Source organism: Gadus chalcogrammus, chromosome 4, assembly GCF_026213295.1.
Source record: "Gadus chalcogrammus isolate NIFS_2021 chromosome 4, NIFS_Gcha_1.0, whole genome shotgun sequence".
In the NCBI taxonomy this organism is placed as follows: domain Eukaryota; kingdom Metazoa; phylum Chordata; class Actinopteri; order Gadiformes; family Gadidae; genus Gadus; species Gadus chalcogrammus.
In genome coordinates, this window is record NC_079415.1 from 9,265,471 (window position 1) to 9,282,648 (window position 17,178).

A 17,178-nucleotide genomic window follows, 5' to 3' on the forward strand; every position below is an offset into this window, starting at 1 on the left:
GCTGTGTTTGTATGGCAATATTCTCAACATAAGCTAGAAGAACCCAGATGTCTTGTTTCAAACTATATCTGGTCCTCAACTATATCTTGTCCTCTAGCTCCAGTTTGTGTTCAACGACCATCTGGAAGATTGGTCCCATTATGAACGACAAATGGACTAGGCGTGGGGGGGGGGGGGGGGGGGGGGGGGGGAAGAATAAGTCCCATTTTGTTACTACATTTTTCATCAGTGCATGTGTATGTATATACCTCCTATTTGTCACGGTTCGATCACACTGTGACAGGAAGGTCGCAGCTCCAGTACTCTGTAGGGAAACAAACGGTGCTTTTCGTACTCATCTATCACTAACGCGCCTTCCGAGCAGGTTAGCAACGAGCTAAGTGTGGGTCGATCAATACTAGGTGGAGCTCCGAGTCGACATTGTACAGACTTGCCGTTTGGAGCTTCGACTGAGGAGATGGATCACTGAGATGGTGGTGAAACATAATGTTTACAAGTTTAGAGTAACCTTAACTATTGCTTGCGGTTTTTCTGGTGAATATAAGTTAGGGTTATGCGTGTAGCAGAATTTTGTCAATGTTTTGATCTCCATGCAGTGTAGCATATTGACTTTTAGTTTGAAGAGGTATCAATTGCGACCTCCCTCCCGGGCTAAGGGTCCTGCCGACCAAAGCCCCCTGAATAGAACTGCCGTAGGCATTTCTCTGAATATTTATAGATTTATTTCGTGCAACATTCCTATTATTTATTCCCATTGATAAGCCTCTCCTTAAACAAAATAGTTACTGTGCCGTTGAAACCAACAAGAGTAGCATATGTCAATATTATATAAAGGATTTAGCAAATTCTTTCTGCTAGATTACCTGTGCTTGAATGTGTCAATTTATCTGAGCCATACTAAGTATTCTGGCAAGTACAAAGTGATGGTTACGAATCAAGCAGAGAAGTTGCATTTCCCTCAACAAAATAACGAACTGGTACAATTGCGAAATAAGTAGCTTTGGAATTAATTACAAATAATGTTTTTAAAGTAACATGTTTATTTGTTATTTTTGTTGTTTATTTTAGTTTAGTGTTTCGACTAAGTATTATTTATGAATGTTACCCTATTTTGCACAGCTTCTGCAAAACCTTGTTTTGGCACGTATGTGTTTTGTTTATAATGTGAAGAGTCTGTAAGAAAAAAAAAAAGTGGAATCATATTTAATTGCCTTGTAGAAGTGGGCAATGCGATCATTGATGAGGGCCCAATGGTGTTATGCGATATACGGTGTATCTATCTACTATTCATACATTCCAGCATTCCAAAAAATATAGACCACCGTTTCCTCTATTCCAGAACTGATGAGGGACAACTGGTCTTTAAGGACCGACATATTATACTAGTTAAACGGTAAACATTGTAATATCGACTTCCACGTTTGTTTTTCCTTTTTATTTTTTCTCTGTGTTTACAAATGTTATTCTGATTATGATATCGTAGCCTCGCACTTTACTCTATGGAGTTATGATCTTATTATTATTATTATTCTGTTTGTTGTGCTGTCGGGGGGGTTAACAAAGAGAAAATGGACCCATGCTCTGGGCCTCCATCCCGACTCTCACACGAATGATCTACTCGGCCCAAGGGGACGTGTGAGGTCATCACGGGATTTTAAAAGACTATTTTGAATAATCCGGGTCAATTTATTTTTGTTCCTCTCATCCGTATGTGAAAAAAAAGGTTTTTTGGTTACGTTAAAAAAACGAACCGAGGAAGTGACAGGTGAAATCCAAGGGATATCTGCTAGCGATATCTTCTTGCGTCGGTTGTACGTCGTGCTCTTAAAGGTCCCAAGACATGCAACCAGGTGTGAGTGTGATCGGTTACAAGCCGTTTTGAAATCTGGTTCTTCTGACATCACAAGTGGCCGTGTCCACTTAGCCGTGTGACGGATAGATCAGTCTAACAGCCTACCCAGTGGACTGTAGCAAACGTTGCTCATCTATCCGTCATACAGCTAGGTGTACACGCCCACTTGTGATGTCATAAGAGCCAGATATGTCACACCAGGTGGCATGTCATCGGACCTTTAAACAATGTTGGCAGGGGTGCTCAGGCTGTGAGGAGTTAACGACTTACCTGTATTTTCTTTTCAACTTGTTGACATGTCTAATGGGGATTAATTGTGTACCATTTTATTTTTTCACTCTGACCGTTGCCATTGCCTTGCGTTTTCTTTGCAGTTGCAGATATATGTAGGATGGAATCTAGAGCTGATTCATCTGGTGCTTTTTATGCTTTGCTATTGTTCCTTTGTCTTTGATTGTGGATCATGCACAATCTAATGGTAAGCCTTTTACTTTTTGCTCATAATGTATGATAGGATGGCTTTTACCCAAGGTTTAACAGTTAAAGATTGCATGAGGCATATCAATGTAAATTCTCTGTCTATTGCATTTTGTAAATGTTATCTGTTGGCCTGAAAAGGTTTCGTTCTGCCCTTTTTTTTATGTTGTGCCAATCATGTGTTTGGGCATCTATGATGGTGACAGAAATCTTGCCATAAAAACAATGGCATTGATAAGCAGTTATAATTAGCATTTTAAGTAACGATAATGTGACCAACTGGTGACTGGTCAATCGAAGCTTCACTACTCACTGGTTGTTCATTGTAACTAAACAGCGAGGTGAAAACCCCATGAGAATAATGTTCTGTGTATATCAGTGTAAGCATGTGTAGTTTCACTTGGGAAAAAAGGGTTGAGAGACTGTATAGAATTCCAAAAAAAAGTACATTCCCTTTAAAATATCTAAAATATGAATTGTATGAAAACAAATGGCAAATGCATTATAACTAAACTGTCTTATCTATCGAGGAAGATGCGACGCTTTGCAACTCATTTAGTTTTAGGGATGGGATCACCGTTTGTGTATATGCCCCACACGTTGTTTCCCTTCATGACTTGCACCACGGAACACATGATATAATGTGATTCTGTATAGACTCAAGCACAACATCCAATGCTTAAAGTAATGGACACACCTTGATTAAGAGCATGTCAACAAAGCCTATTTTAAATACATCAGACACAAATAAATGAAGAAAAAAAAAAACTGCCAGCTGTTCAATCCTATTTTGTCTCTCTCAGACATTTGGGACCATTTTTACCTTTTTATACTTGTACAAATTATTTAAAAGATGGGTAATCCACTTTATAGCAAATTGTTTGACCTGCTTGCTGGTGTGATTTTCATAGTCGGTGTCATACTGTCTATCGTGTTTTCAATATTTCAAACAAAAAAAGCATGTTTGTTTAGAATAGAAAGTGCCAAAGACTGGTGTATTCTCACTTTTCCATTCCAATAATTGAAATCAATTATTGTAACTGATGTTTTATCTGCCATCCCAGATTAAGCTAATAAAAGCGGTTGTTTGGCATTTGAGTTTCCTACTTTTCTGTTGTCTGTGGTGAAGCATTTTTCATGAAGGTTGAGCATATCCTCATACCCAGAATATAAATTGAGGGTAACACATTACTATTAAGAATATATATAAAATGCAACGGGTATGTCGGTAGTAGGAACAACTTGTCAACGTTTAGTTTATTCAATAGTTTAGCTACAATGTAGTTGTAATATTAAGGCCTTTTATAATGGTAAAAAAATAAATAATCCTTCTATATCGTTTGGCGTCCCTGCGTTTCCGTAGTAATGAATGGTCTTTTTGTTACGTTTTACTACCATGGTGACCGCGTTGCTATGGTACATGAGCGCTCCTCCTCCAATAGCTGGCCTGCTATGTGGTCAAATGTTTTAAATAGACCAATGGCAGCGCGTTGACATGACGCTTCGAAAGTCAGTAGACGCTTCTCTTCCTGTTTAAGTTTTCTGAGCAACACTGGTGGATTTTAACATTGCATGCCGCTAAACCAATATTGTGATGCTGATTTTCCATTGCTTTTTACCTTTGGTGTATAATTGTGTTCCATATGGTAAGGGCGATCTACTTTTTACTTCTATACAGGAGGTTTACGAGAGTAGCTGCATGACTGTCACGAGTGGCTAGCTGTTTTTGGCTAAATTGGTGCTAACTAATGGTTAGTATTATGCTACTTGATAACCTTGCTCAACCTTGCATTTGCACTTTTCCTTGTCCAACAGTTGACAGCCGTCGACTAATTAATTGGCAATTCATTAATTAGTCGAGTAACTCCCTTATTTTAGGCTGTGTTTATTATTTTCATAACCAATGAGGGTCATATGTTTTTGCATTGTTCTTCCTCAATCTTTAGTGACCTACAAGGTCTAAAATTGAATCTATATCTGTATAGCTCTTATTCTCTATCTATTGCTGACATTCCAAGTAATCTGATACATAGGCATACATTTTGACAGATGTTGCCAGATTGTGGTTCTAATATAATATGTATGAAGGAAATAACTAAGTGCATTGCAGCAGCTTGTCCATTCGAAAATTAAGAGTTTGAATTCAGGAATTAAATAATACAGGATCTAAGATGAAGTTCACATTTAATTGTTGATTAATGTGTGGGAGAAAAAAATACTTTTTTGACGGTGTCTTTCCCCCTTTTTAAACATACTTAGAAAAAAACAATGAGGACCTTTTCAAGTTCACCACCCCTTCATGTACATATCAATGAAAGCACACCAGTACATGTCCATGTGAAAAGCACCCAAAGACCAAGTCCCATCCGGAGCCCACAGGTTAGAGCCTGGACACATTTACTCTCTCTGTCTCTGTGTCTTTATATGTATGTATTGAAGTGATGGCACAATCTTGGTTTTCAAAAGGGAAAGACAAAAAATGACCCTAAAGGAAACCTACATCCAGCGGCTAAGGCAAAAACGCGGGTTCCATGGATACCACCAGGAAGGTCTTGCACAAGGGATTCAACATACAAATGGGAGGTAATGTGTATTCTTCTAAATCCTTTTGGCCCCCTTGGGAGCCTAGGGCATCCACAATGGATCTCCGCCTCACTTTCCTCAGCGCGATGGACTTTGCTTCTTGCCAGGAGGTCCCAGTCTTGGTCAGTTCATCAAGCATGGGGGGATTATAGTCCAGACTGAGCTTTTCTTGCTATACTCCTCGGATCCTTCTTTGACCGATCCATCCGCACTTTCTGGATTTGAGTTCAATGTGGATTTGGATTTAATGTGTATTGATAATTGATGATTATTAAATGTTCTGTGGTCTATGTTGTGAACAAAATATTTAAAATAATTGACATTTAGTCGATTTTGATGCCACGGTTGTCTATTTAAAAAATACATTTAGAAATCTTTACAGAAATGCTCTAATTAGATAGTCATAACTGTATAATAAAATGATACAGGCAACAATGGCACAACTTTTAACATTGCGCTTTCTAGCGTAAATGTTAAATGTTTATTTTCGTATCAAAGCAAAATATTTCCTTATCCAATCACACTATTCAGAGATTTTTGAATGATCTGGCTCAGGGCTGAAGCGGACGTACTACTTGTTGTGATGCATGATGAGTAAAGATGAGTTTTGCTGCAGGGCCCCAGTCATCGCCTGGAGATCCCTCCCCTCCCTGAACCCGAGCCCTCGCACTCTACTGGGCTAAGATTGGCTGATCTGTCATCTGAGGAAGAAGAGGTGCTTCATGGACGAATCAGTCAATACGAGCAGAAGATTGACAGTTTGATGACGGAGGTCGGCTCCTTGAAAAGTGAGGTCAGTACTTCAAGTTTCCACTTTGACCTAGAATGATCTTATTTAATGTTTATTACACTATAATGTGCATCCTAAAATGTAACTTTGTTCACCCATTTCATTAAATGTTTTAAAAAAACAAGCCACTGTTTAGTTTTTAGCAACAAAAAAACAAAGGGTATTAATAAAAAGTCAAACAGGCACCACAAAACGATGTTTACGATGTTCACGATGTTCACACTTATATTGCCTCTCAAAAGCCAATCCTAATTGTGTGTGTCGGCGTGTGTCGGCGTGTGTCGGCGTGTGGCACATAGGTGGAGCTGCGGAAGAAGGAGCAGGAGCTGAGCGTCTCGCAGCGGGTCATCGCCGAGCAGGAGGAGGAGCTGGCCGAGGTGGCCAAGGAGCTGGAGGTCACGGAGAGCGAGAACTCACGCCTCCGCCGCTCCATGGAGCTCATCATGGGGGAGGGCGCCAGAAGGTACGCTGGGTACATGGACGCCAGTGATCAACTGGAATCAGAAATACATTGTTGATCCCCGGAGGGAAAAATTGGGTCATTAGAGCAAAATATGTGTAAGCATAAATAATTATAAGAAAATGATGAATTAGGAGTAATTGACTACATGTGTATGAATGCTGAGACACTGGGATCTAGAAAACAATATATATAATATTCATATTATTCCTAATTAGTTCTTCAGTTACTGTAGATGGTACATAGTTGTGGTACACCCCCCCCCCCCCCCACCATCAAGTGTTACACACGCACAGACACAATCAGAAGCACACACCCACTCTCTCTCACTCACACTCACACTCTCACACCCAAGCATGCAAACTGCTTATAAAAAACAAGAACAGCCACAGCCAAAAGTCAATCAACAGCTACATTTAACAACAAGGAGGTGTAAGAAAACAAGCAATAACAATTAAAATTTTGGGAGTAGTAGCACCACTACAAAAAAACGATGACATGTCAGCTCACAAGAGACTCATTGGGATAAGGCTATATTGCCAAAATAAGCCTGCGACAGCCTGTCTGTACCAGCAGTTTCAACAATGGCTCAATGTTGAAACTGATGTTAAATGACAACGTCTTCTCAGTGAGGAAGCAAGAGGCCAACGCTAAAGTTCATGCAAGTGTTTATTTACAATTGTGTGTAACAAATGCTCAAGTGTGAGACTAAAGTATTTATTTAATTGTATTTTATTCACCTTTTATTATTATCATTATTCAGATGAGTATTTCTGATATGAATTACTTGAATGATTATAATGACTTCTAGTGCTTCCTGAGGTTATACTTCAACCTTGACACAGGGGTTTGAATTCCGGAGTTCATGTTTACATTTACATTTACAATAAGTACATTTGTCATAAGAAAGTGAAACAATACATTGCTGTGGGTACAATAATGATGTTCATAGATTCATAAACCTCATGCTCCACCGCCGCCGTCCCCCTGCAGGTTGGACAGGGACCCCGATGCCCACCAGGACCGAGACGCACTCCTGCAGAAACTCCTGGAGGCCGAGGGGGACGGGAACGCCGCGGCACAGCAGGTGTCCGCCCTCCGAGAGTCTGTCGCCGAGCTGGGAGGTTGTTCCGGGAGTGTGAGTATCCACGGAAACAGGAGGGATGGTGTTGTTACTGATTTGTCTGGATGTGTGAAACTTCAGGTAATTGGAAAGTTGGAACCGTTTTAATCAACACAGAAGTGGGACATGAGAAGAAAAAATCAAACAAAGACATTATTCTGCGTATATTGGATGTTTTTTAATAGTTACTCCTTCCAGAATCTGTAAAATGATAGGCCTTGGTCATTCTTCAGTATAAGAACATGACTTTGACCATTGTTTTATCCCTATTTTATTATCGGGAAAAAAGTATTGTCAGATTGAAATAGAACCTTCAATATTAAGTTATGCTAAGATCAGGTTTCAGGTTTAATTCCGAAGTAGATAAAAAGTCACTTTTTATATTAAAAGCTGAACAGCATGACTCGATGTGTTGGATGTCCCTCCGGCAGTCAGACATGTACCGTACACCTCTATATATTTAAAATGTATAATATTCCTTACAAATATTCCTTTCCAGACAGCTAAAATACCTGTTACTATAGCAACTATCTTTTCAAAATGTGTGATACTGTCTATGCAAATGTTGCACTTATTGAAGAAATGTGCACTTGTGTATTTTGCTAAAGTGCAATATTATCACCATCTCTCCTCCTTGCGTATTGACTGTTTTGTCCATTTGTGTATCAAAGTGAATAACGGGCTTTACACCTGTGTAAAATATCCTTGTCGTCTGCTGTGTGCAGAAGGGGAGGAGGCTTTCGGGCTCGGAGTCGACCATGTTAGCCCGTGAGAAGGACCTTCTCCTGCAGAAGCTGGGGACCTTTGAGGCCACCAACCACACCCTCCGCCAGCTGCTCCGGGATCAGCACGGTAGCCAGGTAGGCTCTCTGCTCAGCACCATAAGGACGGCCTATCAGGAGGTCCCGAACCACAGCACCGCTTGTCCATTTGGTTTGCAATCGTTCTCATGATGCCTCCAGAAAATATAGGGTTAACAGGGGATACACTGGTTGGTTTTCAAAAACGGCACCGTGATAATTGGTCACGCAAATCGTTGGTTAGCCCCAATTCAGATACATTGGGGTAATCCTTCACTTAGAATGGATTCCCTCTCTAAACATGATTTTTTTTAATAGACATGTATATGCATTTATTGTATGTAAATATCTGAACTTTAGTGCAGACATTTAGTAGAAACTGCCATAAAACAAGTATATGACAAACATGCAAATTCTTCAAAGATGTTCATTACCATAATCCAGTTTCCCTCTGCAGGTAAACATCAAGACTTAAGGCACAGGGCAAGGTTTTCATGAACCTTGATATGCCATCCAGTATAACGATTCATCGATCCATTGATAAATTATTCAAAGTTGTAGATGTATCTTCCAGAAAGGATTTGTATAGATTTTTTTAATGTAGAGGTCTGGCAATTTCATTCCATAGTATGTACATGTTTGATAGTGTACTCTAGGAAATAAGGGGGCACTACTTATGCATTTTAGTACCACTGATAAACAATAATAGATAAATGTAACCCACTTATTTTGATTCCTCTAGCAATTCCACACTTTTTTCAGTCTCAATTTAAGTAGATAATGTGTCAGAGGGCCCCATAACTCTGGAAGAAAATACAATGTCGAGCAGCATAACTGTTGATGTTGTTTGAAATGCCTTTGTGGGAAGTTGGTTGTGGTCAGTCAACATATGTTTTGGACAGCTGGAGTCGATGCGACTGGCAGAGCAGAAGGACTCGCTGTTGAAGAGGCTGACTGATGCAGAGGCAGAGAATGCGGTCGGTTATGATGCGTGAAATTTGGCAAAATGTACTATTCTGAAATTTATTGATTGAGGAGATTTCCCTGAAATTCTAAGTTATGATTGCAATATTTACCCACATGGTGTATTACAATATGTATACTATCCTTTGCGCTACAGTTCAGTATTGTTATAAAGACAATGTTTTAGTTTTTAAGGGTTGATCGTGCTTTTAAAATATCTATTTTTGTTTTTCCTTGTACAGCATCTTGTAATAAAGCTCCAAGAAAAAGAGAAAGAACTTGATCAGCTTTCCATACTTTTGGATACAGAAAAGGTGACTGACTACATTCAAACATATTTTATGTTTATGTTAAAATGTTAACATAAACATGTATTTTTAAAAAGAAAACATAAAATGTGACAAATGTTAAAATGTCTTCACTTGAACACAGTTTTGTGCTCAATGTATTCACAACTGTGTTTCCTATTTTCGCTATATTTGTGGGTACAGGATAACGCCAAGACCTCAGGAGAGTTGACCAAGGCCTTGGAGTCAACACGGGCCCATTTGCAGGGTCAGCTTCGCAGCAAAGAAGCAGAGAATAACCGCCTTGCTGTGCAGATCAAGGTGAGCTATGGTGTATTATGGTCCATTATTAATGTCCGAGTAGGCATCTCACCTTTCTCATAGTACCATAAATTCTGTTTCTTGTGTTTGTATTCCTGCCAAGCTGTGAATAAACACGTTCCCTGCGTATGATGTATGTCATTACATACTCAATATGCATACTTAATAGTAGATGTCACTGAACTCTAACACTGAACTCATAGTTCAGATTACGTACTTTATTAATCATGAGCTATTACCATCACAATATATATTGCTTTATGATAAAATAATAATGATAAAGAAAAAGTTGTCTACAATATTTAAACACAACAATAGCCAATACAAGGCAATACAAATGTGAAATATAGAAAAATATGAATATATTGACACAAATATACGTTAACTATCAAGTACAACGCAACCATAAAATATAGTAAGATAGAAAATTCATCCAAACCCACACTCACAAACCTAAGAGTACCAAAGAGTTCACACATCAAGTCCCTCCTCCTTTTTCCTCCATGTTCTTCTTACGGCAGAACCTGGAGCGAGCAGCCAATCAGCAGAAGGGCGAGATGGAGCACCTCACAGATCAGCTGGCCACGCTGAGGCAGCAGGCGGGGGTGGACCGCGAGGCACTGAAGAGAGCCACGCGGGCCCAGAAACACAGGGCCGAGCGCAGTGAAGACACCGCAGAGCAGCTGAGCAGCCAGCTGTTTGATATGGTAGGAACCCCGTAGGCCCCGGGCTCGACTCGTCTGGATGTACCCTGGGAATGCCACGCCCTCTGTCGCTTCAGCATCGGGTTCTGTAGACTACTGCGCAGATAGGACAAGGAGTCTGATGATTGAGGAAAACTGTTGGAAATAAGTGGAGAAGAGCTTGTGACGGAAAGCCATTGAATTCAAACGTAAAATGAATCTACAATTCTGCAACCTACCCTCTTAATGTATTTTTGTATTAGCAGTCAATATAGAACATAACTAGCTGGCGAATATTGCGATTTTTTGCAGTATGAATTTGTGGTTTGGTCGACCTTTTTCTGGATATCACTTCAGAATGTTCTTTTCAGTATTCGTTTTATTGTAATTTATCTTTTGCAGGAGAGGCAAGTTTCGGATGCGTTGTCCGCAGCTGAGAACTGGCGAACTTGTCACGGCCAGGAAGTCAAAGAAAAGGGTCAAATGCAGATTGAGCTGGCAGTGTTGAACAGGTAACGCTACATAAAGCGGAAATTAGTTGTTTCAAGTTTTTATCAATTAGGACGTTTCTATGGGCAGTTGGAAATCTAAATCTAAACCAGGGCATGTAAATATTTAAGTTTCACCACTTATCCCAATCACCACGAAAATAACAATCAGATTAATTCCTACCTTATTCCACTAATGTTTGGGGCTATGGCAAAGGTGGTTAAAAACAATGTGCCCGTATGTTACAAGCACGCCTCCTCACACGTTTCTACTGTAGCATTGTTCGACTATCGCTGCATGGCTGTGGCTGAAATACTTGCATCCCGACCTCTTGAAGACCATGACATTAAAGTCAACGCACGTTTCGCTCTGACCCAGTCGCGTGAAGGAGCTGAGCGAGCAGCTGCAGACCACAGAGGACAAGGGTCGGATGGAGAGAGAGACGCTGCTCGGACACCTGCAGGGCCTCACCTCCGACGGCACCGCCGCCAAGCTGGAGAACCAGAGCCTCAAGGTACCCAGGGCGTACCTTGAGGGTGTACCTTTTTAAGGATAAGGGTGTCCATCCTTAAAAAGTCTTAAATTCATGTTTCTAAATTGAAGGCCTTAAAAAGTCTTAAATTCATGTTTCTAAATTTAAGGCCTTAAAAAGTCTTAAATTCACGTTTCTAAATGTAAGGCTTTAAAAAGTCTTAAATTCATGTTTCTAAATTGAAGGCCTTAAAAAGTCTTAAATTCACGTTTCTAAATGTAAGGCCTTAAAAAGTCTTAAATTCATGTTTCTAAATTGAAGGCCTTAAAAAATCTTAAATTCATGTTTCTAAATTTAAGGCTTTAAAAAGTCTTAAATTCGTTAAAAATGTCATATGCTGGTCTTAAATACTGTAACTCAAGTTCTTAGATTTGTCGGGGCAGGACTATATATTTATTTTTCTCGTGGGACTTTTCAGGAAGGACATGTAGAGAGACTTCTTTCTTGCTAGCTGCATATATAAACGATTATCTGCGTGCTTGCTAGCTAGTCTGCGACAATGGGTAGGTGCAAATTCAAGGACAGTTGGCTGGAAGACGTCCGTTTCCGAAGTTGGCTCGCGTCGTTTGCCAACCCCCACCATCGCGTGTTTTAGGTCTTAAATTTCATTCAAGGTGGTATTAAAAAGGTATTAAAAAGTCTGAAGTTTGACTTGCTGAAACCTGCAGATACCCTGGTATTAACTAATGTCGAGAAGCAGGGTAAGATAGGCTTGGTTGATTAGAATCTACTGTGTGAGTGGCGTATAGCAATCCATTTATTTTCCAATGGGAAACATCTAACTTGCCTTTGCACATCACTAAAGCTAGAAGTCGGACAGATCTAATTATTAGTAATAATAATAATAAAATAAATAGTTTGGCACCTTACAGGACACTCAAGGCCGTCTTACAGTGCAGAATACATAAGAAAATGGTTAGAGATGGATGAATTGATCGACAAAGGAACAGAGAAATAGAGAAGAAAATACATAAAAGGACATGGAGACTAGAAACAGGAACCAACAGGGGGGAGAGGCAAATAGGATTAAGCTGAGCAGACTAATTAGAACAAATGGGTTTTAGGTGACAGTCTGAAACGATAACTCTTTTTCTTTTTTTTTACCACAGGCAATGCTCTCTGCAGTGGAGGAGAAGCTGAGCGTGGCCCAGACGGACGCTCAGCAGATCAAATCTACCGTGAAACAATATGAAGGCCTGCTGGATGGATACAAGACCCAGGTACATGAGAACGATGGATCCGTGACAATGTTGTACCCCTGTCGAGATTTCCGGGGCTTCGACTACCTACCCCACACCATTTTTTGTGATACCATCTTAAAGGTGACCGATACTAACCCTATACTAACCGCGACGGTTACGTGCCGTTTTGAAACTCTGCCTCTTATGACATCACAAGTGGGCTTGTCCACCTAGATGTACGCTGGATAGATCAGTCCACCAGCCTACCCAGCGGACTGTAGCAAACGTTGCTCATCTATCCATCATTCATCCAGGGCGCACACGCCCACTCGTGATGTCAGAAGAGGCCGGTTTTCAAAACGGCTCGTAACGGCAAATCCCCCTCACAACGGGTGGTATAACAGGCCACCTTTAAGTATACTTTTCCTTTATTTTCTATTTTAATGCTAAAATACCTTTTTAACTTTCTATTGTGCTCATTTCTTTGCATATGTTTTCTTTTACTTATCTATTATTTTATTTTATCGTATGACAATGTTTATATGTGAAGCACTTCTAGTCTGCCTTGTGTATGAAAAGTGCTGTATAAATAAAGTTGCCTTGCCTTGCCGATACCGTGCGCTCACCGGTCGTCTCTCGGTGGGCCCTCAGGTGGCCAAGACGCGGGCGGAGGCCGACGAGTACTGTGCGCGGCTGGGCCGGGCGGAGCGCGAGGCCCTGGGCGTGCGCCAGGAGCTGGAGCTGGAGGTGGACCAGGTGCGGCGGGAGCTGCTGAGCCGGCTGACGGAGCTGGAACCGCTGCCCGACGCCCTGCGGCGCTCGGAGCTGCTGCTGCAGGAGACCCACGACCGGGAGCACACTCAGGAGAGGCAGAGCCTGGAGCTGGGCTCGGCGCTGGCCGACCTGCGCCGGAAGGTACACACACACACACACACAATCGAGGCTCAGTTATGGTGCCACGACGACGCAACGTAAAGGGGGTTTACGGACCTGTTACGTCCTTGCGGACCCTCCTCGCGCCGTCGCAAGGGCCTGAAATGCGCCTCCCAAAAGGTGTAACCTACCGTCGAGGCGGAACGCATCAGCAAGGGCTGTGATTGGTCCACTCACTAATAGCCAACGCAGAACCAAAACGGGTTCACGACTGGTCGTTGCGTTGCGTCGACGTCCAACCATAACTAAGCCTTTACAGTTTGCTAACGCGGGTGTTGATGCTTGGTGATGGACGTCATGCTTGATTGGTTCTTGTGAGTTCTGTGGTGTTGGGTTTAGCGGTGGAAGGATAGTGCAGTAAGGTAGACAGGCTAACCCCGCCCATTCTGCCAGCGTTTGAGTTCGCCCTGCAGAAGGGTCTGAAGAAAAGCTGGCTTTTCCCCCTGGCGCGCTATTGGCTGGTTTAACACAATGACGACAGGGAAGCGACGCAAGCAGCCAATTGCATACAGAGTCTTTTGAACTAGGCCCATTGATCACGCCTGATAAATGACAGCAGCTTCCCCAGACCAACTTGCAATCTACGATAGAGCTTGGTCTGGCACTAGCCAGGCTAGCAGTAAGGGGTATTAAGGGTGTTTGGATTCCTAGCCGAAAGGTTTAGGGCTGGGTTTGAACCCTGGGTTCCGCAGACAAACCTGAAGGACATCCTTATGCTAAGATGCCACCTCACCCCTTATCTGCTCCTTACTTACGTGTGTTTAAAAGTACCTTTGGATTATGGGGTCTGCTAAATTACTATGTACCGGTAGATAGTTTTTTGTTGATGTTTTGGGGGTTTTAATGGCAATTTAGAGGTTAGCCAAAATGGGACGAAAAGTAAATTCTAGTAGTTTGTGTCTTGTGAACTTATCGACACACAGGATTATTCTTCAGGCAAAAGTACTATTTCTTTATTTAAGGATGGTTGTGAGAGTTCTTTGAGTTGTTCAAACCAGCAGAGCAACATTTGCCCTGTGTGTTTGGTGGAAGGTGGAGACACAGGGAAGCCAGGTGGAGCTTCTGAGGCAGAAGAACACGCTCCTGTTGGAGGAGAACAAACAGCTTCAGCACAGATTGGAACATTTAGAAAGGTAACTTTTGGCCCCCTACAGTTTCCCCTCCCACTTTCCCATTTGCTCGTCAAAAAAAAAAAGTGTATGTATATTATATATATATATATATATATATATATATATATATATATAAAAAAATACAAATCTGGTCAAGATGATTGTACTTGTTAATCGATGCACTGCCTTGCCCTTGAAATGTGCAATGTTAATTAAAAAAATGTGTTGTACGGCGTTAATAAAGAGTGCAGTGCGAGCCCTGCGACTGAACGGGTTAACTTATCGATTGCTCTCTCCATCACCCCTACAGAAACTTGGAGGAGACGAGCAGTCAGAACGGGGACCTGCTGGCCGTCATCGCCAAGCGGGAGGAGACCATCCAGAGCAACCAGTCACGCCTGGAGGACAAGAGCAGGGAGTGCAGCCTGCTCAACCGCAGGCTGGAGGACGCCTTGGAGGACGCCCGGCAACAGGTCAGAAGCCGGGCCACTCCTGCTCCCAGGCTCTGGAGCCAGGGCCGTTCATCTCAGACCTCTCCATGATCGCATTAGAAAACAGCACTGCATCATTCATCAAACATAATTGTTAACAGTCCGGGAAGAAGGCTGCCCATGCATTAATGAGAGTTGATGGATTATGTTCTCAGTCAAATTCTTGTGAGGAATACCAATTTCACATTTCAACGTACATCTTTCATTGGTTATAGCGGTTTGTTACATTCTATATCAATGCTATAGAAAGGCCTCATTGTTAATACTAATATCATGGTTTCTACCCTTAAGCATTATCCTCGGCGTAAACCTCTCTACAATGTGATTAATTAGCATGTCTAGCAGCTAGTCACAGGGTCTGGCCATGAAAACATTCCCCTTGTGTCACAGTCTGGTGTTTGTGGTCAGCTGTGATATGTCCACGCTAGTCACTTATGACGCAAAAACAAATGATATCAAATGAATGTCTGATCGACGTTCCTTAAGGTTTCCGAGACCAGGGAACGCGCCGCGACCAAAGAGCGTTCCACCAAGTCCAAGATGGTGGATCTAGAGACCCAGCTGAGCAGGACCACCACAGAGATCAACCAGCTGCGACGAAGCAAGCAAGAGGTACATGTGCTGGGATGGCGATGAATCTGTTCCCTCACCCCATTTCCACGCTTTCAATCCGCTTGCCATATTAATCAATGAGCGTTCTCACACTGACTGCGGAGCCAACAAGCCAGCAGTGGGAAAATCGAGAAATGGAATTCAGTGTATTCCCCGATCCGCCCACGCTCACTCATGAACATGGGAGCAGATTGAAAGCATTCTGATTTTGAATAAGATTGAGCTGAATTTCTCCCTCTATCCGTTTTGCACACTGATGAGAAACGGGGCCTGGAACTCTCCTCCCAGATTGTCCTAATGTTATCATTTCCTAATGGGATAACGGGGTTCCATAATCTCCTCATCACCAGGTGGAGCGTCGGTACCAGAGCCGCCTGCAGGACGTGAAAGACCGCCTGGAGCAGTCGGACAGCACCAACCGCAGCCTGCAGAACTACGTCCAGTTCCTCAAGGCGTCCTACGCCAACGTGTTCGGAGAGTCGGCGCTCACCAGCACGCTGCGCTCCCAGTCGCCCCTCTGACGGCCTCCCGGGTCGTCTCCATGAGCAACCGGCAAAACGTGTGTGGGTGGGGAGAGCTGCTGTTGGCGCAGAGATACAAGTGTACCTTGCATGTCTACACACGAACCCATATGTGCAGGATGTTGATTTTCCTCCTCAGCCCTGTCCAGATCCCTGAACACCTTAACATGCCGTCCGACTCTGTTAGCGAGATTCCAACCATTATTGTCATTCATTGGTTAGTAGATTTTCCCTGTCTTTTTTCAAAGTCTGTGAACACATAGTTGTCTAGATTTATTTCTATAGAGCATCCTTTCACAAGGTAGGTCAGCAGCTGTACACTACACTACAGCTATAAACTGTGTTAGGACAAGGGGGAATTTGCAACCTCGGTGCTACATAAAATTCACATTGGTATGGTCTTTCTATTAAATGTAATTCAATACAAATGTATATTTATCTGTGTTAAATGTGATATTCAGTACAATGGAACGAATCGGGATGTTTATTTTTCCATGTATATATTTTGTTTTTACATTTTACAGAACGCATTATCATTGTGTATATTTATAGATATATTTTTATGTTGAGTAAACTAGTAGGCTTAAACACTGCAGTGTCTCTCTGTGAATGTAAATCATATGGAAGTGAATGATACTGCCCTTCACAACAATGAGTTCATATGAACTATGGCCACGTCGTTTATCTGTGAAGAAAACTGTTCTAGTATATGGATGGTGAACATATGGATCAACTGCAAAGCGTAAAAGATTAATCACATTTATCTACTTGTGCCAGTCAATTAATATATATAAAACTACACATATATGTGTATATACGTGTGTTTGTATATATGTGTATATATATATATATATATATATATATATATATATATATATGCATAAAAATACAACGCTAAGTTAATTAAAGTTTGAGAGTGAGTGTGTGTGTGTATATATTTATATATATAAAATACAACCCCCAAAAAA

The 17,178-nt window shown here is 41.7% G+C and overlaps 1 protein-coding gene across 3 annotated transcripts; it reads left to right on the forward strand.

Moving 5' to 3' along the window:
- Positions 1 to 3,832: 3,832 nt before the first annotated feature.
- On the forward strand, positions 3,833 to 17,002 carry odf2a (outer dense fiber of sperm tails 2a). 3 transcript variants are annotated; one of them, XM_056588285.1, is made up of 19 exons: positions 3,833 to 3,975; positions 4,589 to 4,708; positions 4,796 to 4,912; positions 5,529 to 5,705; positions 6,002 to 6,165; positions 7,156 to 7,300; positions 8,011 to 8,145; positions 8,988 to 9,062; positions 9,291 to 9,362; positions 9,540 to 9,656; positions 10,178 to 10,363; positions 10,742 to 10,851; positions 11,207 to 11,342; positions 12,470 to 12,580; positions 13,193 to 13,456; positions 14,507 to 14,607; positions 14,897 to 15,059; positions 15,564 to 15,689; positions 16,040 to 17,002. In XM_056588285.1, exons 1-19 carry the CDS (start codon positions 3,973 to 3,975, stop codon positions 16,208 to 16,210), a joined length of 2,493 nt encoding a protein of 830 aa, XP_056444260.1. In that variant the 5' UTR covers positions 3,833 to 3,972; the 3' UTR covers positions 16,211 to 17,002. The 3 variants fall into 3 exon arrangements, with proteins under 3 accessions (XP_056444260.1, XP_056444262.1, XP_056444261.1); XM_056588286.1 differs by lacking the exon at positions 3,833 to 3,975 and adding an exon at positions 3,990 to 4,080; XM_056588287.1 differs by lacking the exon at positions 4,589 to 4,708.
- The last annotated feature ends 176 nt before the right edge of the window (positions 17,003 to 17,178 follow it).

Bases quoted from the DNA above. Each gene is read 5' to 3' on its own strand.
- odf2a (XM_056588285.1), top strand. The intron at 12,581-13,192 runs GTACATGAGAAC...GTGGGCCCTCAG, and splicing joins TGGATGGATACAAGACCCAG to GTGGCCAAGACGCGGGCGGA. The intron at 13,457-14,506 runs GTACACACACAC...GTTTGGTGGAAG, and splicing joins TGGCCGACCTGCGCCGGAAG to GTGGAGACACAGGGAAGCCA.